General features: G+C 37.9%; 1 protein-coding gene across 1 annotated transcript in view; it reads right to left on the reverse strand.

The window, feature by feature from the left end:
• Positions 1-26,884, reverse strand: part of Ctnnal1 (catenin alpha like 1) — a 55,761-nt gene that overhangs the window by 15,689 nt on the left and 13,188 nt on the right. The window contains exons 2-10 of the mRNA XM_048338666.1: positions 24,847-25,036; positions 18,823-19,007; positions 16,059-16,178; positions 15,449-15,538; positions 14,025-14,195; positions 12,306-12,506; positions 8,954-9,040; positions 4,634-4,792; positions 2,163-2,255 (exon numbers count right to left, since the gene is read on the reverse strand). Coding sequence (XP_048194623.1) covers positions 2,163-2,255; positions 4,634-4,792; positions 8,954-9,040; positions 12,306-12,506; positions 14,025-14,195; positions 15,449-15,538; positions 16,059-16,178; positions 18,823-19,007; positions 24,847-25,036 — 1,296 coding nt within the window. The remainder of the gene's footprint in view (positions 1-2,162; positions 2,256-4,633; positions 4,793-8,953; positions 9,041-12,305; positions 12,507-14,024; positions 14,196-15,448; positions 15,539-16,058; positions 16,179-18,822; positions 19,008-24,846; positions 25,037-26,884) is intronic.

Raw genomic sequence — 26,884 nt, forward strand, 5'->3', positions numbered from 1 at the left:
CTAGATGAAGGGAGGCCTGAATCACCAAGATGAAGAAAGCCATGACACTAAGGCTTCAAATAACTGAGAAATCAATTGTCACAAACTAGGACCTGATATAAATGAAATCAATATTGGATTAAGCCACTGAGACTTATAGGTTTTAGGTTTTTATCTTGTATTAATTATACATGATTAAGAAAGCACAAATTAGGACCTCATCTTGGTATATGAGTAGCAGCTCCTTTCCCCTCCCACTGCTTCACCTCTATTCATGACAGGCATTGATTCTGTACAGTTGTGAGGTTTACACTCTGGGGTGTTATACCAAGCATGTGTCAATAAGTGCTTATAAAATGCTCATTTTAAGTGGCAATGAGAGAGAGAGAGAGAATGAATTCCACTAACATTCTAGTAGGAGTTTGGAACAATAAAAAGCATACTGTAAAAGATGGTAGTGCTATGAGGTAAATTAATATGACAGTGCAACACAGAGGCAGCAGCATTACTAATGGGTGATGTTGCTATTCTATGGATGTCTCTATTATATAGGAGTACTCACACTCACATAAATATGCATATTTGTAAGTGGCAAACATATAGTCATCCACCCACTGTGGACCAGGCATTCTGCCCATGTTCCTGGGGTTGGGGAAACAGCTGTGAATGAGGCAGATAAATGACTGTTTTGATGGAACTCACTTCATAATAGAGGGAGACAGATCATTTAAAATATGTAATTAAGTGCTAGGTGCTGGTTACTCACACCTATAATCTTAACTACTCAGGAGGCTGAAATCTGAGGTTCACAGTTTGAAGCCAGCTTGCGCAGGAGAGCCCATGGGGCATCTTATCTCAAATTAACCACCAAAAAAGATGTAAGTGGTAAAAAATAAATAAATAAATAAATACCTCCAGCGGTAGAATGCTAGCCTCAAGCACAAAAGGTTGGGGACATTGCCTAGGCCCTGAGTTCAAGCCAGGACTTGCACACGTAAATATATAATATGTAATGAATGCATGCATACATTCAAACATACCTACATACATGCAAAATATGTAATTTAAATGTAAGATAATTTTGAAAGGGAGAAATGATATGCATACAAATAAAGGGTAAGAGGGATGGCAGTATATACAGAATTTTAAGTTAGGCACTGCAGCCACAGGGAAATCTAGGGAAAGCTCTGTGCATGTGGTATGAGACTTAACTACAGTGTTCCTGAAGTACATTTGTAACCAAGGCAAGTAGGGTGACTGCCAAGTGGACAGGCCAATGCTAAAGCTTTGGCTGTTCCCAGTAAACAGAGAACCTCTGACTATAACAATGTTCAGCAGATTATCATTGTGAAAGTTCTCTAACATAGTTCCTGCTTCCATAGTGTTCAGCTTTCTTTCACTGTTCTCAACTGTACAACCAGGGATCCTAGAGTGCCACCTGTATCATAAAAATAAAATTGCAATTTGAACAAGTCCTTTTGGTTGGCCATAATAAATACAATAAGAACACAGGAGATATGCACTTTAGAGCTTAAGCTCTAAAAAAGAAAGGACAATCTGTTCTTCATTTTTTCCCTTAAATTATAATATTTGACAGGGCCTGTATTAAACAGGGCATCAGTTTTTAAAGGCTTTGGAAAATTACCGAGACAAAATAATATTACAGAACATTCATCAACTAAGGAAACAGAATTTTTATTTCGGCATATTCCAGTATAATCACTTTGTACAGTAGCAATTATAATATATACCTAACATTTTCAATACCTATAATTCTTGTTACAACAATCTGCCTAATTTAAAGAAATGTTACATTATTTTAGTTTTTAAATATTACTCCTTAGGAATTAATAGGTTAGAAATATATGAGTATTTTTACAGATTGCTACATAATAATACCTTATTTTGAAACACACTACAATTTTCATTTTAAAGAGCTTTGTTTCAGGTAGATATAAACCTAAGATGTTCTAGATGGACCATACTCTAGTGTGGCAGAAAACCAGATAATGCCAGGGAATGTCAGTCATGTGCCAGCATATTACTAACAAAAACACTATTATCTTTCTTCTCAGTAGATTTGGCTTCCAGTTATACAGAACCCTTTATAACTTCTTTCTTCACCATTTGTGACGACTGTTAAATAAGAGCTAATATAAAAGAATAATCTGCCACTGTCATACCTGCTGGCCAGTCACTTGAAATGTCTCTTCTGCATGTATACATGTTATTTCAAGAGGTTCTGTCCCAGATACATGTCTTAATAACCGACAGGTCTGCAAGAAAGCACATCTATACTTTAACTTTTATATTCCCATCCCATCACTTTTTAATTTAAAATAAAATTACATTTCACAAATAAAATGTAGTAAATTTGATTGGATTTGTATACTACATGATTATTATACTACACTGGTCACAAAAGATTTTTATGATAAAAGCAGAAATAAAAGTACAACATATTGCTTTTACTTCCTAGTTGATCCAGCAGATCCAGCAAGGTGGTAGCACCAGAAGGCTTTTTTTTTTTTTTTGCAGTCCTGGGGTTTGTTCTCTGGGCTTGGGCACTGCCTCTGAGCTTCTTTTGCTCAAAGTGAGTGGTGCTCTACCACTTGATCCACAGCTCCACTTCCAGTTTTTTTTAAGTAGCTTATTGGAGATATGAGTCTCATGGAATTTCCTGCCCAGGTGGGCTTTGAACTGCAATCCTCAGATCTCAGCCTCCTGAGTAGCTAGGATTATTATAGGCATGGGCCACCAGAGCCAGGCCAGAAGGAATTTTTGAAAGGACTTAGTAGTATACAAGAAGTCCTTACGAAGAAATCTGGCTCAGAAAAGCCACCAATATCTCACAGCTAAAATCTAAGTGACTGTAACTTACATAACCTTTTTATCAAGTAATATTTCCCATTGTGATCAGTTAGACACACTTCTCTCAGAGTTAACAATGGACTAGAATGACAAAGATAATAAGTAGAAAGTCTCTAACACAGAAAATTATTGAAAACCTTGAGGTTGAATATAGAAACATTTTTAAATCTTGTTTTACTGTTAAAAGAGACTTTCTAGAGGATTCCTAAAATTAGCAAGTTTCCCTACAGTCATAATATTTGGCTTATACATGTAACAACATCAACTCTTTCAACAGAAATATGCCTATATTCACTCAAAGAATGTTCTTCAGACTTTCTAGGCTGCTATGTAACAAGTAAAGGACAAGAAGCTAGTCCTAACGATCTAAAGGCTAAGTATGCATTTGTACATGTGTTGGCTAAGGGATACCTCATACATACACAGTAGACATGGTTTATAGTTACTTTCTCAAAACTAGAAGATATCCAGCCATTTCATTAGGCAGAAAACTCAGAATATCAATAAGCCAAACTGAATTTTTAAAGAAAGTGACAGCTGAAGCACAAGTAATACAAAAGAGAAATTAGAGCTAAGAAGAAAGGGTGAGCTAGATGTCTCCCTCCTTTCCTCCTGTCTTTCCTTTTTTCCTTTCTTCCTTATCCACTCTCCTCCCTTCTTTTTTTTTTTTTTTTTTGGCCAGTCCTGGGGCTTGGACTCAGGGCCTGAGCACTGTCCCTGGCTTCTTTTTGCTCAAGGCTAGCACTCTGCCATTTGAGCCACAGCGCCACTTCTGGCCATTTTCTGTATATGTGGTGCTGGGGAATCAAACCCAGGGCCTCATGTATATGAGGTAGGCACTCTTGCCACTAGGCCATATCCCCAGCCCCCTCTCCTCCCTTCTTAAAAACACTTTTTGACCTGGAAGACTGACCTATGTTTTATACATCACCAAGAGCTGAGGCCAAACTCTGCTTAAGTTTGACCTCAGAGGAGAGAAGTGAGGAGAGAAGGGGCCTTTACTCCTTGTACCTCCCCTGCAGGGTCACCCTGTGCTCTCTGTGACCAGTCCCAAATCCACAACCTCTCAAGGGAATTCTCAAACAGACTTCCAGGTCTTCACTCTGTTAATTTGGACACAGCTGTGTTATCATTAGCCCCAATTACTGCACTCTACTTAATGTTTTCCCACATTCTCTCTATGTAGTTGTGACCTGTTCACTTATTAAATCTTCAAATTATTCCAATTGGAGTACCTTTTCTGTCTGAACAGATTCAGGCAGAAACAAACTCACTCACTGTACCTCCACTGTTCTACTCCAAAGTTTAAGAGATTCATTTGTTGATAACATTGTGTTATTGTTGTGTTTTAGAGTCCAGAGTATGGTTAAGATATGTACTACCTCTTTAAAATATCAAAGGAGAGTGAGAAAATGTTAATATGTATGAATCAAAAACTGTACTTATCCTAACAGTACTTCATGATACTTTAGTATCATGAAACTGAAATTTCTTTTTTTAATAATTACTTATTTATTGTCAAAGTGATGTACAGAGGGCTTATAGTTTCATATGTAAGTCAGTGAGTACATTTCTTGTACAATTTGTTCCCTCCTCTCTCATTTCCTCCCCCCTCCTCCCCTTTTCCCACTCCCCCCATGAGTTAGTTCAGTTGATTTACACCAAATGGTTTTGTAAGTATTGGTTTTGGAGTCATTTGTCTTTTGATCCTTTGTCTCTTGATTTTGATATTCCTTTTCCCTTCTAAACTGAAATTTCTTTAGCAAACAAACCTATTACTCACCTCAATGAGCTGTTCTTTTTGTTCAGAGAGTTTACTCGCATATTCAGCCAAAGCTTCTAAATTTCCTTCTACTCCAGTAAGTTTTAATGCTTTTAAGACCACGTGATCAGCATGGTATTTTAATAAATCTGTTGCCAGCTGCATTGCTGTACTATGAAGCTGCAGATTGGGCGGGGGGTGGAAGGCAGGGGGGAGTGTGATAAAAGACAGAAAACAGAAAATAAGATTTTGTGACCAAGCACCTGAAAAGCTGTAGTAAGTACTACAGAATGGAAACCTCAAAGCAGCCCCATTTGATCGGCTATAACCTTACTGGTTGCTGTATAGCACTAAAGAACATATTAGTCCTCCCAAGGGCAGGGCAATGTCCATTCATCTCTAAATCCCCTGGAAACAGCAGTACTGCTGTGTACAGATGACCTGGTTATCTAACTTTTTCCCACGTAGCTTCTCTCTTAGTTAAAAATGTTTCTGCTACTCAAATTTGGCAAGGAAGGAAACAATATTAAGAGTACAATATTTGGATCAATAAGAGGAAAGTGAAATTGACATTTGTGATTATTAACAAGTTATTAGCTGGACATCACTGGCTCCCATCTATACTCCTAATTATTTAAGAGGCTGAGATCTGAGGATCATGATTTAATATCAGTCTTGGCAGAAAAATCCACGCAACTTGTATGTCCAATTAGCTACCAAAAAGCTAGAAGTAGAGGTGTGGCTCAACTGGGAGAGCACTAGCCTTGCACAAAAAAATTAAGGGACAGTATCCAGAGCCTGAGTTCAAATCCCAGTACTGGCAAACAAAAAAATAAGTTTTTAGTATAATTTTGAAGAGGCATCATGATGAGATTTGGTCAATTGGGTATTCAATAAGAGGTTACTAACTTGAGTTGGAGAGCTGGCATGATGGTGTACTTATATAGTATGACCCTGTGTCAGTAAAATAAAAGTAAAGAGAGTCTTGAAAAAAAAGAGGTTACTAAATGTCTACATCATGGCAATATTATACTAGAAGCTAGATATACACAACAGGTTGGATCCAAACCTTGGCCTCAGGGAATTACACTCTGCCTGTAGTTGCTATCCAGAACTCTACCCTCTAACTCTAAAACAAATTAGGTCTCAGCAGAAACAATAGTTAAAAGGGTTTCCAGGGTTTTGTTTCCCATTGCCAGAAATAGATCTTAAGCATTCACTATCATTGGATATCTTTGCAGGATATTAATCTTTTGTTGTGTTTATTTATTTTATCTAATGATGTGACAGTTACCTAAAAAAAGATAGCTTTAAAAGCAAAAATGTTTTAAGAAAAAAGTGAATTCAGCCTATTTGAATGAAGCAATTTCTTTTTTCTTGAAAGCAATCTTATGTCAATTCAAATGATAGGACTTTCTACAAAATTAACAATAAGGTTGTCTGCATTCATGCAAACAAGTGGGAATAATTACAGACAGAACAAAGGCATTAAAATCCACTTTCCTTTAGAAACTAAATGCCATACAAAAATTTTAAAAGATTTTATTTAACCATCAGGGCCTTAGAGTTAATTCTATATTTTGTGCCTATGATACAAGTCTATAGGCACTAAGTGAACTTCCAAGGTCATGTAACTCTTCAAACGATTCTGAGACAACTTGTTTAACAGTCATGAGGGAAACAGAGAACAAACATGACGTTTTGCTCTGCACAATGTCCCTGACAGCAGCTTTACATACATCATCTCCCTTAATCCTTACACAAATTCTTCAAGGATGATGTGTTTATACCCATATAAGAGCTAAGAAAATGAAGCCCATGGAAGTCACTAGGTCTCTAGGATTTCAACAAGTTTAGTAAAGATTGAATAGGCTGAAATAAATTGGGTAGGCTTGCTTTCAGAGCAGAGAAAAACCATGTTTTATGAATAACAGGATGCTTAAAAATTGAGGTTTCAACAGAAGTGTCAGTTCCAAGTTAAGATGTAAAACAGATTACCAAGTATGTCACATATAAAGGAAATATCCAAGACTTTCATTCTGTTGGGTCCTGACACATTTCACAAACATCAAAGAATCGTTCAATTAGAGACATAAGAGAGGAGAGGATTGTGTAAGGATCTGTCTGGAGGACCAATAGGAGCTTGTCAGGCACCTCCCCCTCCCAAGGTGGAGGGAATAACATGACATGGCAATGTTATTATTGGGGCGAAAAGACATATGGGGGCCTCTGACAAACACACTAAAACATCTGTGAGAAGCAAAGCCTTAAATGACTACTGAGCCCAAAGCCATTTCACAAGGGCCCCAGTCACTGAGAACTCCACCCTCACCCCAAACTTTCTATTTTCTTCCTGTGTCACAAGTAATGGCAGCTGTATCAGGGAAGATGAGGGGTTAAAAGAAAGAGACTATGTCATCCCAAAAGCTCTAGGTGGGTCTGAAGAGCAGAAAACAATCAAGTCTAACACTGAATGAGATGAGAGATGCTGCTGAGTACATTTGGAGTTAACACTGATTTCTGTGCTGAGATTGTGTTTTATGACTGAAAAAGGGAACTGGTGAGCATATCCTCTAAAGGTCCAAAAAAAGCAAATAGTTTAGGCTTTGTAGGCCACATGGGCTCCACTACAACCACCTAACCATGTTACACAGCAAACAGGACACAATATATATACCTATGGGCAGGATGTGTTCCAAAACACTACTTATAAGAAGAGTCCAGTGGTGGGTGGGCAGGGAATATGGGCAAGAGTGCTTGCCTCATATAGGTGAAACCCCGGGGTTCAATTCCTCAGCACCACATACATAGAAAATGGCCAGAAGTGGCGCTGTGGCTCAAGTGGCAGAGTGCTAGCCTTGAGCAAAAAGAAGCCAGGGGGGCTGGGGATATGGCCTAGTGGCAAGAGTGCTTGCCTCGTATACATGAGGCCCTGGGTTCGATTCCCCAGCACCACATATACAGAAAATGGCCAGAAGTGGCGCTGTGGCTCAAGTGGCAGAGTGCCAGCCTTGAGCAAGAAGAAGCCAGGGACAGTGCTCAGGCCCTGAGTCCAAGCCCCAGGACTAGCCCCCCCCCCCCCCCAAAAAAAAAGAAGCCAGGGACAGTGCTCAGGCCTTGAGTCCAAGTCCCAGGACTGGCAAAAAGGAAGGAAGGAGGAAGGAAGGAAGGAAGGAAGGAAGGAAGGAAGGAAGGAAGGAAGGAAGGAAGGAAGGAAGGAAGGAAGGAAGGAAGGAAGGAAGGAAGGAAGGAAGGAAGGAAGGAAGGAAGGAAAAAAGTCCAGTGGTTGTATGTAAATAAACCCCTACAAGACATTAGTTCCCTGAGTGGCCCATGACTGGGGCCTAGTGCTTGCTAGGCTGGAGCTCTACCACTAAGCAATAGCTCTAGCCTTAGTTTTTACTAGTTAATTGTAGATAGGCTCTCACTTCTTATTTGACACACACCTCGATGATAATCTGCCTACTTTAGGCTTCACACTGTTGCAGAGACTAGTGACCTAGTGACACACACAGCCATACCCTGCGTCCCTCTATGGAGGTAGAGTTTCACAGACTTTGCTGCTGGTACTGACCTGGAACTGTGATTCTCCTAAAATCACCCTCCCATATATCTTGAGATGACAGGCACAAACCACTGCACTTGGCTATGGATTAAAGAAGGGTCTATCAAAATTGCCTGTATGGGTTGGCCTTGAACCACAGTCTTTCCAATCTCAGCCTCCCAAATAACTGGCTAGAATTACAGGCATGAGTCTCTGGTGTCTGGCTCATAATCAGTATTTTGAACTTTTCCATTATTCCCCAAAACCTCCATGCCCTCTCTGAAGTAAAAACCTACTCATTTCTGCTCCCTGGTAGCCACAGATAAGATTTGTGGCATGGAATTTTACTTTTGGCTTGTCTAGAATTTTTCTAAATGGATGTAAAATAAATACATACATAAATAAATAGACATATGTACACATACTTTTGTGCTTGGCTTTTCTTTCAGTTTAATGTTTTTAGTGATTCATCCCACATTGTCAAACATATTAAGATTGTCCCTTTTTACTGCTAAATAGTATTTGGTAGAGTTAAACCAAAGCCATTTATCAATCTCTCTCGATGGAAACTTAAATTGCTTCCAGGTATTAGCTGTTATGAATAAAGCTGATATATAGAGAGGAAGAGAGGGAGATTATGAGCTTTGAGTATTCAGCAAATAAAATTCTTAGCTTCAAACTAACAGTGTCAGAAGGAACCATTTAAAACATTTTCTAGGCACAAGGACATGCTAACACTCACATAACATAAAAATTACAAAAGAATTGTATGAGGCTAGATTTCACAATATACTTACTTCTTTCTTAAGTTCATTGAGACTGTGACTTATTTTCAAAATACTGAGTTCCAATTCTTCATCAATGCTTTTTGTTTTCTTGCTTTGCTAAAAAAAAAAAAAAGAATTAAGTGGAATATATTTAGGGTTAACATATCGTTTAAGTGTTATCCCAATTTTACTTAAACTATAAATTATAATAAACTTGAATGCCACGACTGCTTTTTAAAATTATCTGCTTAAGGGCTGGGGATATAGTCTAGCGGCAAGAGTGCCTGCCTCGGATACACGAGGCCCTAGGTTCGATTCCCCAGCACCACATATACAGAAAACGGCCAGAAGCGGCGCTGTGGCTCAAGTGGCAGAGTGCTAGCCTTGAGCGGGAAGAAGCCAGGGACAGTGCTCAGGCCCTGAGTCCAAGGCCCAGGACTGGCCAAAAAAAAAAAAAAAAAAAAAAAAAAAAAAAAAAAATTATCTGCTTAAAAAGTAGAAGATAAGATTGCAGTTATTTTATTGTACCTTCCAAACTATAAACATTTTTATTTTTAATCAATACATTTTTGGTAAGGAAATTCACATGTTGTGATTCTTTTTCTGTTCATCAATGTTACCATAGTTCTTCTAAAGCTCAAGTTCAAGATTTCTCCTTAAGTCTGTCTTTAAAATGGTACTTAATTCGGCCCAGAATTATTCTATTTGAGCTTCTTCTGTCTCCATTTGAATTGTAGATATACTGATGACAACTTCAAAGATCTGAGATGGTTGGAATCTAGTTTTTTTAAGCAATTTATCTCAGGATCTTGCATAGGGTAGATAAATCTGCCTGGTTCTCAACCAATGATGGCCCTCTTCTATAAATAAATATAGATGAGCTCAGAATGTATTAATTCCTACCACATTCAGAAATAATAAGAGAACTATGGGATACACCAATACCTAAGGTACAAAAGCATTCATAGGTCTTTCATATTGTGTAAACTGTCTTGTAGCTGCTTCTCACAGATCTAAAACATGGTCTTGTGAATAAAACAAACTACACAATTATTGTATGAGCTGCTTCCAATTATAATGTATGGCTAGACTGTCCATTGGGTAAGCCTCAACTAAACAGGTGAATTTTTAAAACCAAATTTTTAAAATAAATTATTCATGTCTGAAATTTATCTTTTATTTTCTTTCCCTTCACTATTAACACAGTTTAAACAGAGAATTCTATTTGTCCTTAGAACATTACATAAATGTCTGCTTCTCGCAAAGGCCCTCTCAGATCACTGAATCTGTTAGATCCTCTCTTAATCCACTCAATTCTTTTCTCTAAGTAACTATCCCACTTTGCAGTTGCATATTCTTTTTGAATTTTTACTTTATGTGTGTTTAAAGCTGCCCTTCTTGTTAGGCTTACAGGAGGCCCCTGAAGGCTGGAGTCACATCTGATTTGCTCACCATCTGAATCGATATAATGCATGGCATAGAATGTGGCAGGTAACAGGTATTCAATTCTCTGTGTGAGGGGCTGGGAATATGGCCTAGTGGTAAAGTGCTTGTCTCGTATACATGAAGCCCTGGGTTCGATTCCTCAGCACCACACATATAGCAAAAGCCAGAAGTAGCGCTATGGCTCAAGTGGCAGAGTGCTAGCCTTGAGCAAAAAGAAACCAGAAACAGTGCTCAGGCCCTGAGTTCAAGGCCCAGGACTGGCAAAAAACAAAACAGAGAGACAATTCTCTGTGTAAGTAAATCAAAGCAAAATGCCAGAACCTTTGTGGATCTTACCTGTTTCTCCTCTCTAAATATGTGCCCATCTTCAACCTTATCCCCTTCCTTCCTTTCTTCCTTCCATCCATCCTTCCTTCCTTTTTCTTTCTTTCTTTCCTTCCTTCTTCTCTCTCTCTCTCTCTCTCTCTCTCTCTCTCTCTCTCTCTCTCTTCCCCCTCCCATGTCTTACCTCTTCCTAGACTTTTCTACATTGTAAAATAACTGAAGGGAATGACTTTTTAGCCAATTCATCTTTATATTTTTAGGGCCTGGCATATAAAAGATGCTCAGTAACAATTGTTGGGTAAAAGTGGATGACAAGTACATTTGGCAAATAGAACTGGAGATCTGCATGCTTGAGAAGGATGGTGTTGCAAATTGAAGTATTGAAAGAATCAGACTCCCAACACAGCATTCCATCATAAGGAACTCATTACTCAATATCAGCTTAAAATTTAACATTGACTCAATTTGTTCTTCAGACTTAGTATCATACAGATAATTCAAATTATGCACAAAATACGCTCAATTCTTTTATACCACTCTACTCTAATGCAAGATTCCCTATCAGTATGAGCACTTGCCCTATTCTCATGTCAATACAATATTTGAGGCATCTGTGATTCACATCTATTCTTTATTGATATGTCAGTTTAGTTACCAGGAAGTAAACTATTGCTTCCTTCTTCAAAATCTCAGCCGCAAACACTTGAGATTTTTTTTTTCTACCCCTGCTGAAAGCCATGTGAAATATTTTTCTGGCTTAGCTTAGGTCTAAGCAGTAAAAGGTGCCAGAGACAAGTCCCAGGCCTGTCCCCTGCTTTTATATCCACTGCTGTGAGATCTGGAACACATTTCCCATTATCACTTACCAGTCCTGCCCAAAGAGTTTCCCAGAAGAACCCTATTTTAGGCCCAAGAAGTGGCTTCACCAGTTTAGACCAGGAATCAGTGTAAAGGACAAGTATCTTTCACCTGCCTGCTGGACCAATCCTTTTCCTTGCTATATCTAGACCTCAATAATTTTTTTTTTTTGGCCAGTCCTGGGCCTTGGACTCAGGGCCTGAGCACTGTCCCCTGGCTTCTTTTTGCTCAAGGCTAGCACTCTGCCACTTGAGCCACAGCGCCGCTTCTGGCCATTTTCTGTATATGTGGTGCTGGGGAATCGAACCTAAGGCCTCGTGTATCCGAGGCAGGCACTCTTGCCACTAGGCTATATCCCCAGCCCCCTCAATAAATTTTTTAAAGCACTAAATTAACTGTCCTCAAAGTTGAAAACTATTCACATCAAAATGGCTCCAGTAGTAAATTCAGATCTTCTGAGAGCTTCTAAGTATGGATCTACTTCTCTTTACTCTGAAGAGGAATCTTCTAGAAGTGAGTTTGGTGTAAGAATGGGGACAAAAGAGTGATCATGACCTATAATCCAGCTGGACCCTGAGAAAAATCAATAGGGTACTGTCAGGTACTGTGAAGATATTTTTGGTTAATTGGGAGGAAGAAAAGACATGGCATATTCTTGCCCCCAAATTCATATTCCTGGAGAGCTTCTACATCTCTTTAAAACTTTAGAAAAAGCTATTGTGTCAAGAATTACTTTGATGTAAACATTTCTTACAGCTGGGATCCAAACAGAAATGAATTGCTGCAGTTCCGTTCTTGCTTGAGTTGACAGTTCCAAGATGCGTTCCCTGTGCTCATGGCTGGTATAGGCAGAATCAGTGAAGTCCTCTGTACGCTCCAAGATGACTTCTAAGGTCCCAGAAAGATTTTCTTGGGAATGAAAATAAGGATTCTCCCGAAGAGCTTCAATATTCATCTGAGAACAAAAAGGACATACATGCACATGTGTACTTTCACCTAACCAAAACCCAGGAAACCACTAGCAATTTCCATCCTAGGTTGATAGAAAATACAGCCTTCAATGATAACTACATGCTGTAGTAACCTGACCTCTTAGGTTACTGCTCAAGTCATCAATGGCCATACAAAGTCTCAGTCCACAGTGGTTAATATAATGATATTTTCCAGGAGATTAGAGAACCAGTAGAGAGAACTGGAAGGAAAAACAGTCTCCAGGTAAATGATGTGCACCTGAGAAAAGAGCTAGGCAAAGTCCCAAAGACACATTATACCCAAATACAACATGTATTGAGCCTGGTGGGGGTGAATATGGAAGGTGTAGTGGGTAAAATGGACTAGGAAAAGCATCTACTTTGACTCAACTATTTCAACAAAAACTGTGCAAGTCACCTGACTAATCTCCCTACATTCTGTTGTTATGATCCAAACATCCTCTACCAGGAGAGCTATGTAACTTTGATTCTACCCTATAACCTATAGTTAGGTCCTCCTCACCTACAGAATTAAGCCTTAACTACTTCTAGCACAAAATCATTCACACACACACACACACACACACCACACACGTCATGAGCTTCCATGCAACCTTTTGCTTCAGCTATGCTGTGTTTAGAGTTCTATACATGTGTAACAAACACATGACCACTTGTATACTCTTTCTCAGTTTTCAAAGATGTGCTTCGCTGCTTCAACTCTGACCTCTAGTCATATGACCATTACATATGACCTGTTTAAATATGAACCATGAAAACACCAAAGTTGGGAAGGCCATCTAGAGAAGTCTGCCACCACTTCTCTTAGCCCAGGTTGTACCAGTTATCTTCATTCTGTGTAGACAGGATATTTTTTAAACTAAGAATAAACATGGATAATTGCTATGGAGTTGACAATGATGATCTGAAAATTTGAGAACTTATATAATTGAAATATAAAAAAATTAGTCATATGGATCTCACATCATCACTTATTCTCTTTAGTGTTTTGTTTGTTTTTTTATTTTCTCTTAAAGAGAACATATGCACATTTTTAAATCACAACCTAGAAGAATATTGTAGGTCTTTTTAAAGACTATTCATTTCTGTCTTCATAAGATTTATCCATTTATTCAGATGCATTGTTGAGTGGTCATAATCTAAATAAGTCGGAAGAATCCAGAGCCCAGGGAAGAGTTTTACCACACATTACCTTTTATCCTCATAAAATACATATAATTATATTCACCTAAAAGAGCAGTTAGAGTTTAATCAAGATAATAAATTTATTGAGCATAGACTTAAAAAGAAAACATTATAGCCAAGATATGGAAACAACCCAAAATTACTGACTATTATGTTTATAGTGTGGCATTGCTTTAAGAGATTGATCTGGTTTTGTGAAACATCATTCTTCATCATTATATAAAAATATGGACATTCTATATAATACTGCTCCCTTAAAATGGCAAGAAACGCATCAAAATATAATCAATTCTTACCTTGAATTCTTTAATTCCAGTAAATATACTGATTGACAAAATATCTGTCTCTCCACTTGGCTTACAGTCAGTCACAATCTCAATGACCTTATCCAATGCCACTTTCATCCGGTCAAACACTCCTTCTTTGTTTTTATGGGCTGATTCGCAGTTGGGATGCCTTAGACACGTCTTCAAAACAATTGAGGGGTTGTTTTTTTTAATTTTAGTATTTGACCCATATAGTAACACATAAAATCTGACAGAGAACATGTCATGCTAATAAAAATGGTTCTTTACCCAAATCTCCTGGATCCCTGGCTCCCCAAGCTGCCTCTCCTCACTAAAGTGGAAGCAGGATGAGTAAAAAGCGATAGCAAGGTTAAGTGAAAAAATGCAGAGCAAAACCATATCTTTATAACTTCAATAATAAGTTTACCTAAAAACTTTTGTGGGAAAAATGACTATTCATCATGACTAAAATTATTAATTTATTTCTGGAACTGGGGATTGAACTCAGAGCCTCATGCTTGTTTGGCTGGAACTCTATCACTTGAGTCATGTCTCCAGTCGAGCTTTTTGTGATGGTTATTTTGGAAATGAAGCCTAGCGGACATTTTTGTTCAGGCTGAACCTGAACTGCCATTCTTGGAATTGAAGCTTTCTGAATAGCTAGAGTTACAAAAGTGAGTGAGCCACGAGTGCCTGGCGTGCCTTATACATGCATGAAGCTAAAAAGAATAAGGGAAAAAAATGCACAGGATGATATATAATCATGATTGCTGCATCTTTGAGTTGAAATAAAAACCACTCAGAACTACCCAAAGGTCTACATAGAAACAGAGCTTTCTAGGAAGTCTCTGCTTTTATGGATGCATTGATTCTAGCAGAGAAGTAAATAATTTCAGGTAAAAGTTCTAAACCAACTGCTAGTGACACAGTTACTAACTCATTCTTGAATTATATACATTTTCTGGCTATGTGCTGTTTGAAAACATAAGCTGATTAATGATTTTGTAAAAATAGAAAAAGAAACGTGGTATGAATTTACTGACCAAAGGGCTGATTCTGAGGCACACCCCCAGTTAATTTAGCTAATCTAACTTGCCCAGCTTATTCTAGAGCAAGAGCACTAGCTCCTTAGGGGACTAGCCAAGCTTACAGGGAGTGAGCAAGATGGATAGACTTGTCTTCACATCACCTGTTTTGCCCTCATCTGCCTGGATGCTAAATCAAAGTTCCTCAAAAACTCACAGGTTCATTACCATTTAAAGCTAGAGAAGAAAATTTAGCATTCTTGCAAACAACTGAGATTTGACTGTTTAGGCATAGGTTCTTAGTTGCTACTTTAATCTTTTTAAAAATGTAAAGTGCATCAACTAAATGCTTTTGATCAGGTCCTCTAATCATCAATTTATGATACAGTAAAACAGAACCCTTCTTACCTTTGAAGCAGTTAGAAGCATCATTGTACCCTTTTCAAGAACTGCCCTAGCTGCTGCCATTCTTGCTTTCCTCTTTTCATCTTTCAAATCCTTTAAATAAAATAAAAATCACTGGGTAGTCTATGATCACATTAGCAATCCAATTCTTTGAAAAATCTAATTTATTCAACAATACCCCCAAATTTAGTAACATTGATAAATGAATAAGAAAAAAAAAAGAACATGGGATGGTTTTATACACTGTCACTGCTTCAATTTAGGTAATGATACCTGAATTCCTATAGTGTAAGAATGCTACATTAATTTAATTCATTTGGCTGAATCCAGGTAGAGTCAAATGGAAAGGTTTATAAAAGAGAAAGGACTTGAATTGGGCCTTCTAGACAAGCATTCCCACTGGGAGCATATTTAAGTGTTATAGGTGGACCAAAAAAAAAAAAAAAGACATCAGTCTGTACACTGGCTTATTTATACAAGGCTTATAAGAACCAAGGTTATGTATTTAGTAATCAAAACAACTAAACCAAGAGATTGGACAAACAATCACACTTCCATCCAAACTAAAAAGAATGAATTTATGTAAAGATTTTACAATGTGGAAAATACATACATTTTGTCTATCGCCCGTTAGATGTGCAAACTCCACCATCTCATTGCCAAACTGACTGAAAATTTGGACAAACTCTTGAAAGCTATTTACTTTTTCTAGTCTTTCCATAGTTGCAAGAACCTGCAAAACACAGAATATCTTATTATTAGGTGACAGATATGAAAGAGACTGAGACTTTCAAGACTGAGTAGAATGAATGAAAATGGGAAATTCTAAATCCTAAAGGAAAGCTGAATAGGAGACAGAAAAGACATAGGAGAGGGTAAAAGATGCAGAATCTTGGTTTAAAGATTAAAAATATTTAAGGATTGGTTTGATTTAGGGTAAGGAGGATTATGCTTACTTAAAAATTAAAAGAAAAAAATTTAAAATGATTCAATAAATGATCAAAATGATTTAGAAAAATAAGATCATTTTTGTAGTCAAGTCTAAAGAAAGTGAGAATGTGTAGGCCACAGTTGGATATGGTCTGAGTGTACCCCAGATTCCTGTGCTGGAAGCTTAGTCTCCCATATTGATGTGAGGAGTGGTGGAGCCTGTTAAAAGGTAGTTAGATAATTATTGCCTTCAGAAGAATTAATGTAGTCCTCATAGGACCCTTTGACAGCAGGCTGTTACAAAAGATCATACAGGTTCCTCTCCATTCTCTGGATTTCTGTCTTAATCATGTCATCTCTCTCCCATGTGCCATGGTCGTGTTATCTGCTATAAAGCTACCACTAGAGGCTAAGCAGATGAGGGTGCCTAATCTTGAAAAGCCAGCCTGAAAGCTAAAGAAATATCTCCTTTATAAAGTACCTAGCCTTAGGTATTTGTTACAGAAACAGAAGATAGAGCAATTAAATCGTCAGGGAGTAAGAAGGCAGAGAGGACAATAAAAACAATGCACAGAGGTAGACACTTCAGTGAACAAGGATTAAAGGAAAGAACTGGAGTCTTCTGAGGAGAATGGAAGGAGGGTCATCTACAGAATGAAGAGTGAAAGCAGAGGTCTACAACTTAAAAAAAGGAAAACATCTCAGGTCAAGAACTGCCTATGTTCAGTAAGCTAATTACCAGGAAGCTCCAGACAGGGGGTGGGGGGGGTTGGATAGGGTGTGAATCTGTAGAAAAGCCAACAGATAATGTTGTATTTATTTGACATTAAAAAAACAAATAGATGTGAAACATATTTTCAAATAGTTTTCTCTAAAATTAATACAGTACTGTATGTATTCATTTAAGTCAAACAGAAAGGTTTAAAAAAAACACAGATATCCTGTGTTTACTTATCTTTAATGAGGAAATGATGGATATTTGGCATATTAACCTGCCCTGGCAGCTCAGGAAGCACAGGCAACTAACACAGATAAGGCAGACTGCCATACAGAGCTGAGTCACCACCTTTCAAAAAGAGGAAGGTTGTTTCTTTCCTCTGGCATTATTTGATCCATTGCTCCAATTGTTTTTCCTTAAAGTTTTATATATATATATATATATATATATATATATATAACTTTATATATAACATATATAAATTTATATTATATATTATATTATACATATTATATATAAATTTATATTTATATTTATATATTATAGAATATATTATTTATTTATATTTATATTATATTATATATTTATATATTATATATATAAATTTATTTTATATATAGCCAGTCCTGAGGCTTGCACTCAGGGCCTAGGCACTGTCCCTGAGCTGCTTCTGCTCAAGGCTAGTGCTCTACTACTTGAGCCACAGTACCACTTCTGGCCTTTTCTGTTTATGTGGTACTGAGGAATCAAACTCAGGGCTTCATGCATGCTAGGCAAGCACTCTATCACTAAGCCACATTCCCATCCCTAAACTTAACATCTTTTGTATTCAGGCAATATTCACCAGTTAGTTCTGCCCTGGAACTCTGTGAGACAATTCCTGCATTGGCTGACTGTCCACCTCTTAGCCAGGGGAACTGTTCAGGGAAATGTATAGTCAGGTGCTAGTGGCTCATTCCTGTAAGCCTAGCTATTTAGGAGGGTAAGATCTGAGGATCAAAGTTCAATGCCAGCCCGGGCTGGAAAATCCATGAGACTCTCATCTCCAATTAACCAGTTAAAAGCCTGAAGTGGAAGTATGGTTCAAGTGGTAGATTGCCAGCCTTGAGTAAAAAATTGAGAGTATAAGACCCTTAGTTTAACCCCAGTATTGGCACCAAAAAACAAACAAACAAGAATATCCTTGCCACTCCTGGATGATCATGGATCAGGGTCATCATCTGTAAGACTATATGCTCTTAGACTAGAAGAGTATAAATCCTTCAAGTTTTGAAATTATGCAGAAATATTTAGGACATTTGCTTATAGAATTTTTTAGCTGTTCATATTATCATTTCAGAATATTTATTGTAGTCTTAAGCATATACATTGTTATTTTCTGACTTGGAAAACAAAATACAAAGGACTCAGCACTTTTATCAACTAAGTTTCTATTACACACATTAACCTGGTGCTAGCAATTCTTCCCAAATTGTATGCATTTAGAGCTTTTGTTAGGAAGTATGAGTAAGTAGATAATACTTTTCTGAGAAACATTATTTGCATTTGAACGTTTAGACCTGGTATACACGTAAATTAAGAATAACAAGTATAGATGAAACACGATAGACAACAATCATTATAAACAATTATACCAGACAAGCACTGCCAAATTATCTTGAATCAATCTAAAAAGCACCTGAACAATTGTGGAAAGGCAAAAATACAGCAACATCAGCAATACAAGTACCTTACTGCGTGATGTTATTATCTGTTTAATGACTACTCGGTCTGCCAACAACAACACCTTTGTCACTGAAGAAAGAAGTAGTCTTGCAGCCTTTATGACTCCTGTTTTGTCTGTAAAAATTGTGATCTGGCCATCAGATTCTGAATGCATGTTGGACACATCTGTAAGTGCTGCAATTGTTTCTCCTAACAAGAAAGGGAAAAGTTAAAATGGGAGAAAAAAGCAATCCACTTAAAAAAGAACACTTTTCTCTAATATTGACTATAACATGCATGATCAAGAAAAACTCAGATCTGAAGTGAAATTTCAGTCTCCTTGAAGATTCACATGATGTTTGCAAATGACAAAATAAGAACACATTCTTCAGAATTATGACAAACTGTTGCTTTCCACACAGCTTGAAAAATACAGTTTTGTTTCCAACAGCACAGCCAACCAACACACAATTTAAAATTCTCCTCCTCTGCAATATACCTAGAAAAATCCTAGGAATCAAAAACCACAGAAAAATATCACAGGAAGCAGTAGCAGGGGGCTAAGGCTTGGCCTGGGCTGGGCTGGGCTGAGGAAATTAGGAAGAGATCATTCTCAATCGCTACAGCCTAAAGGAGCTTAGGTATAGAGATAACCAAAGAGAAAAGAAAGACAAGGCTTTGGGCTCAAGGGAAGATATTTTCAACGAGGACTCAAGCAATGGAAGGGTGGGGAGGGAAGTAAAGAGCAAGTCTACCCCTCATCCTGGACTTGGGGTGAGGAAAGTATATAAAACAAAAGTGTACCCCTGTGCATTCAAATCCAAGGCTGACCCTTCCTCAAACCCAGCACCCAATATTCTACCAAATGAACTTCCAACCCTTGGGAAACTCTTCTTCTCTGTTGGAAACCTTTGGATCCTTACAGCGGCAATTTATTCATCAAAAAGCAAAACAAATGTTTGTTCTCCTAAAAGAGAAACCAGGCTATGAGGTTCCACAATGCTGGTTACTATTTCAGTTAACAAGATTATTAACAAAATGAGCAATGAGATTTTAATGTTTTATAGAATGTTTAGTTCCTAAATAAAACTGTAAAGAATGATAGATTTTCTCACACAAAAAAATCAGATTTATTATATACATACAATAATGTCTCAGTCATTGGGGGAAGAATCTCAAGTAAAATATTCACGTTTTAATGGACAGACCACAGAGTCTGAAACAACTATAGTTAGTATTTAGAAAGACAGTCTGGTGGAAGCATACAGAATAGACTGGAAAGGATGGACTTAAAGCCAGGTTACTACTTCAGTCATGGATGTGACATACTGAGGATGGGAGCCACTGGTATATGAGGAAGATGATTTGGGAGAAACTATGCAAAGAAAAAATGTAATCATTGATAAGAAGACTAAAAAAAATAGCTTCACTGTTGTAAACTTAAGTCACTTAAAGGTATAAAGGCACAAGGAGATGATGTACTCAATGTCAGAAAACAGGAATTTTAAATAGCACAAGAATCCAGAACACAGAAGCCACTAAATATGGACCAGCAGTGCCGATTTGGGCATTGTGTGTATACTGGCAATAGCTAAGCTTAACCAAAATGAAAGTATGTGGTTGTCTCCAGGAACAATCTGAAAGTCCTCCACCTACTGGCATTCACATCCTGTGCTGTTCCCTCCTACATGATAGTAGGGCTGGTATGTCACTTCCAAGATTATTAGGTTATAAAACCCCGAGGCAGTCACCTTGCTCTCTGTCTCTAAAAGAAGCCAACTGCCAGACCTGGAAGCTCTTATGACAGAGAGGCTGATATGGTGAGGAACAGCCAGCAAGGAAGTGAAGCCTGCCCACACCATGGGAAGGAGTTTTGAAGGCGTTCCCACAGTCCCCTGAAGCCTTCACATAACTGTCCCAACTGACACACTGGCACAGTCAGGGGATGTTCTGACCCGGAACTACCCAAGGGAGCCACTCCAATTCCTGACACTCGGAAACTGCAAATAGACCTCTGGGATCTTATGTTACTAAACTAGGGTCAGATTGCTATGCAGCAATACAAAGTTTTATATTACAGGCTTTATAGCAAAACATATGAAAACTAAAGTGGTTAGAACTAAATTTTAATAAACACAGAAAGGGGCAAAAAGAAAAATATCATTTTAGCAATAGGTAAAGAATAAATATTTCTTTCCTGTGTTTCACTGGGATGTGTTTAAATTTTTCCTTTAGTTCTCAATCACCAAAGATAGTACATAGAAGCCTGCATATATGGCAATGTTTAACTTTTTCTTTTTCTAACTGAACCAAAGGCATTTTACTCATAAGTACGTGGATGGTGACATTGGGCCAGCTCTGCCAACAATGGTCAAATGCTTTCTTAACATTATAAAGTTGTTCAGAGAACAGACTGTTCAGAAACTAGTTCCCTGAACAAGTGCAAAGTTGTCATAACTTTATGGTTGTCACTTCTAATTTATTATAAACAACTAATTACTATTCTTTCCTAAAATAAAAACTCAAAGATACTCAAACACAAATATTTATTGAGGTTTTTTTTAATATAAACATTTTCTGCTAGTAAAGAAAAGTAAAAACAGGGGCTGGAAATATGGCCTAGTGGTAAAGTGCTCGTCTCGTATGCATGAAGCCCTGGGTTCAATTCCTCAGCACCACATATATAGAAAAAGGCTGGAAGTGGAGCTGTGGCGCAAGAGGTAGAGTGCTAGCCTTGAGTAAAAAGAAGCCAGGGACAGTGCTCAGGCCCTGAGTCCAAGGCCCAGGACTGGCAACAACAACAAAAAAAAAAAAAAAAAAAAAAAAAGAAAGAAAGAAAGAAAAGAAAAGAAAAGTAAAAACAATGCAAGGATTCCTACAGGAAAGGAATAAAAATAATTATGACAGTAATATTTATTATGTGTGACAAATGAATATGTGCATTTTATCAAAGTATTTTCTACAACATGAATGCCCTACTTTATGGATAAAAATACAAATTTCAAAATGTATAATCATTTTCCCAGTTTTTCTCTGCTACTAATAACACAAAGAAAGTGGTATTGAAATCTAAGCAATCTAGTCCTAAAGCTCTAGTTCTTTTTTGTTTGTTCGCCTGCACTGGGGTTTGAACTAAGGGCCTGGGTATGGTCCCTGAGCTCCTTCAAGGCTGGCAACCACTAGATCCATGGCTCCACTTTTGTTTTTTGTTTGTTTATTTTAAGGTTAATTGGAAATAAGAGTCTCTAAGATTTATCTGCCCTACTTGGCTCAAGTCATGATTCTCAGATTTCAGCCTCCTGAGTAGATAGGATAACAAGTGTGAGCTACTTGTTTGGGGTAAGCTCTAATTCTTTATCACTACTTTGCATTCTCCAATGAATGTAAACTGCACAGAGGACAAAATGGTTAGTAAGGGTTGATTGGGCCAGGAACATTTCAGGAGCGATCTAAGTCGACTTAAATGTTTACATGTTTGAGGAGGACATGGAAGGGATGCATCCCTATTATAGATCTGTGCCTCCAGAAGCCACAGTTCTATTTTCTTCTTTGAGTAACTTTAGGAGGCAGATCTCACAAAGGGAAAGGCTGATGTCAAATGAGAAGAGATGACATGATGACCTATGACACCTGGCTTCCAGAAGCCCCCATGATGGGCCCAACTCTCTACTGGCCATTGTACCCATGCTCCTCCCTTCCCCTGCCCTGAGACAGTGATGCACTACAAAGCCAACTGAGTGAGAACCTGTGAATCCTCTACTTCTGCTTTCAGTCCTAATCTTCTTCATTTCACATTCATAATATGAAAAACATGTCTGTATTTTTGGCATCGTCTATTGTCTTATGTTAAGCCTGTTTTACAAGTGCCCACGTAATAGTTTGGGGCCAGGAAAAAAGACTTTCTCCTCCTAGTAGCTGGTCTGTTTCCTTTCAGCAAACAATGAGAATTATATAACCCTTTGTTTCTCACATTTTTGTCTTGCCTTCCAGGAAGTACAAAGATAAATTTCATGCCTAATTAATTAAAATGATCATGTTTGTCCAAGCATCTAGTACATTTACTTTCATCTCTTATTTTAATGGGTTCATTGGACATGACTTTTTTTTTAATCACAAATAATTCCATATCCTCTTTTAAAGTAGGAAACACATAAATTATAAATAGAATAAAGCAATCGCCCCTGGTTCCCACATAAAACCTACTCTCTAACCCAGCAAATATAGCTAAAAGCCAAAGAGTCAATCTCATGTCCTCTCCTCACTTTTAACTAACAACCATGTTCTATCTATTCAACCATCTAATGAGTATGTTGTGCATTCTTCCTCTCCTTAGAACCCTATTTTACTGACTTGGTCTAGCAGCTTTTATTGCAAAAGCTTCATATTAATCTCTCTGCCTTCATTCTCAACCCTTTCTCAACCTGCTTTCTTTCTTTCATTCATTTATCTTCTGTACAATTACAAAGATTCTCTGATAGACTGATATATTAAGTCATTCATGTAACATACTCTATGATTTGGGTAGCCCTATCATATTTACTCAGCCACATTCCACCCATTTCTTCCTCCCTGAAGACCTTCCCAAGATATCTGCTCCTCCCACAGAGTTGCTCATCTCAGAAAATGGCATCAATGTTTACTCAACTATCTAGACCTCAAACCTTGGAATTATTCATGATTCCTCTTTCTGTCACATCTTCCATCCAAATCATCAGCAATCCTCTCAGATCCACCTTAACAATATGTCCAAATGCAACTGCCTTGTAGCACCTCAAGTGGCATCGACTCTTCTAAGTCACCACTCTCTATCACCTGGACCACTGGAACACCCTCCTATCTGGTTTCTCTGACTCCACCTGTATGTTTCCTAAAATCTACTACCAGTTTTAAAGGAACCACCAGTTCCTTTTTTTTTTAATATAAATGAGATTATATCACTGCCCTGTACAAAATCTCTCACTAGACTCCTTCTTTTATATTTAGAACACATCCAAAGTTCCTGTCATTCATTGCCTGAAGCATACATACCTATTTTCATTTTTCTTACCAGAAATGCTCATTGCCCACATAACTAAACCCCTCATTTGATTGCAGTCTCTGTTCCAATATACTTTTCTCAACAGGACTAACTCCTTCCTAAGGCAATTATTTTCAACTAGGAGCATTTTGATTCTTCTAGGGACATTGAAATGTCTGAAGATATTATGGTTTGTCATATGGGGGAGACGGAATCCAATGGCATATAGAGGGTAGGAGCTAGGGATGCTGTTGATCATTACAATGTGCAATACAATCCTTCACATCAAAGAATTATTTCCCCCAAAATACCGTAGGGTCAAAGTTGAGAAAGCACATCCACTCATCTCCTAAGCTTTACCGTATTTTATTCTTCATGATCATGATCACCACCTGACATTATGTTCATTTATTTGTGGACTGTTTATCTCATTAGAATGCAAGTCCATGAGGGAAGCTTTTTGGGTGATTTGTACAAGGCTATATCCCCACAGACAAGAAAAATGACTGGTATAGGGTCAGGACTCAGTAATTCATCTTGAAAAGTTAAATAAATAAATAATGCTTCAACAAAGCTGAACTATTTGTGCCCTCAAAACACCCAGGTTCTCAAATGCCTATGTGACACAAGCTATACAAAACTGTAGCATCATAAACTAGCATGATGACTTGTCTGCTAAATAGTCTGAGCACACACTAAATTTTATTTCTACTTCCTCTATGGTAGGAATCAGGCTAGCACACTCCTCAAGAGCAGAGGCCAGGCCTCATACCTCTCAGTCTCTCCCATCTCAATGGCTGATGTCCACTAGACCACTACTCAGACCAGTGAAAGAGTCCTGTTTCAGATTTTGTACTTGAGCCAAAGGAAGTTCAAAATTCCTGGAAGCTAATCAAGGCCTTTAATGTCCTATGCATCCAGTGTCAAAGGCTAACATCTACTACAGATACTCAAGACATAGAAAAAATAATTTATTATCACATCCAAAGCAATAAAATTGGAATAATCTCTTCAAAATATATATCCACATACCTGCTTGTTTGGCTTCAGTACAGGCGATATTTATTTCTTCTTTCAAATCCCAGTTTTCATTGGCTATAGCTTCTCCTACTTTAACAAATCTTCCAACAGCCAAGTTGACAGCTTGTCCTACGCGCTGAATTGCTTGCAGGGTTTTATCAGACTTTTTGGTATTATCTTTATGATTAATAAGTGTGGTAATCTAAAAATAAAAGATAAAAGCAACTTGCTTAAATTTTACCTCAATATCCTTAAAAAAAAAAAAAAGCTGTACCACAAAGAAAATTAAGCCAAGCACATTGGACTAGCCCAAGACAATAAATCAAGAATTTTATGTGTCATCTCAGAAAAACTAGCAAAGTCTCTTGCTTCATTCTTCAGGACAAGATTTCCATTAATTACAATCCCAAGTTCACCTAAGACATGAAATTGCAGAGGCTCCTCCAGATCTTCTAACAAATCTTAAAGATTTAAGAGAAGTAAGAGGGTAGATCATTTCATTCTCAGAACTCAAAGAAAACAAAGTTCTTCAATTCTATTTTCCTCTGCTTCTACTTGAGCTGCTGGGAAAGCAGACACATCCTTTTTCCATTGGATTCTACTCCATTGCCTCTCATAGCATGTGAGTTGTACAAAATAGTACTTGTGCCATATATGTTTAATGAATTAACAGCATGCTTGAGAATTACCAGTATAAACTATATTTTCTACAACCCCGAGTTTTATTGTGCCAGCCTCAGAGTTTAAGCACTTGTTTCAGGCACTGAAATAAAACACTGAAAAATTTAGCTCACTGGAACAAATATAAATTTTGAAAATGTCTTAGAAAACTAGGACACAAACTATGTTAACATATAAAAATATTTAATCAAAGAATGTTGCAATCAGATATGGTGGTGCATATCTGTAATCCCAACACTCAAGAGGCTAAGGCAGGAGAATTGTTTTTGGTTTGGTTTTTTTTTGCCAGTCCTGGGGCTTGGACTCAGGGCTTGAGCACTGTCCCTGGCTTCTTTTTGCTCAAGGCTAGCACTCTGCCACTTGAGCCACAGCGCCACTTCTGGCTGTTTTCTACATATGTGGTGCTGGAGAATCGAACCCAGGGCTTCATGTATACAAGGCAAGCTCTCTTGCCACTAGGCCATATTCCCAGCCCCAAGGCAGGAGAATTGTAAGTTCAAAGCCAACCTGGGCTACCTCGTGAGACAGTGCTCAAAAAAAAAAAAAAGCATTTGTTGGGTTTTGTTTTATTCCAATTACAGAAAGTCACCAAAAAGCTTTCAAGCTGGAAACTGACATAATTTCCATAGTAATTTTAAAACATATTCATATCCCTTCCCTTTTGTATGGGATGGACTCATTTCCAGTATGTAGACTAAAGTAAAAGTCCTGAAGTACTTCTTAGTATAGGTCTTATGATACACCATGACTTCCTTCACATTTGCCCTCTCTCTGGGATCAATCACAGTGGGAGAAATCCAGCTGCCATGTCATAGAGGGCACTCAAGCAATACGAGGTAAGAAAGTGAGGTCTCTGGCCAACAGATAATCAAAGAGAGGAAGTCTTGTGCCAATAGCAGATGGCTGAACTCAGGATCAAACTCTCTAACCCCACTCAAGCCTATGGCCTACTTCACAACAGATCTGAATCCACAATTTCCAGGCAAACCACTCCAGAATCCCTGTCCCAGAGAATGATAAAATAACAATGTTGCCAATTGAGGGCACTAAATTTGGGATAACTAGTTCTATATTAATAAATAATTAATACAGACATTGACACTTGGATCTGGGGTGATTCTGTAAGAAAACCTAAAATCGGAAAGTAGCTTGAAAGGTGAGTGGTCTTTGAGGTGTGAACAAATGTGATGAGAGAGTTGGAGAGTTGGAGAAACTCGGTAGTGATGACTTTGGGGAAGCTGCCTTGTCAGTTCATACTGCCACAACAATACCTTAAACTGTGTAAAAGCCTCAGAAACATTGCTTTCAGTTTTGGAGGATAGGAAGTTCCAGATCTAGACTGGATTGAACTTAGTATATGGTGAGTTCT

This window comes from Perognathus longimembris, chromosome 1, assembly GCF_023159225.1.
Source record: "Perognathus longimembris pacificus isolate PPM17 chromosome 1, ASM2315922v1, whole genome shotgun sequence".
Taxonomy (NCBI): Eukaryota; Metazoa; Chordata; class Mammalia; order Rodentia; family Heteromyidae; genus Perognathus; species Perognathus longimembris.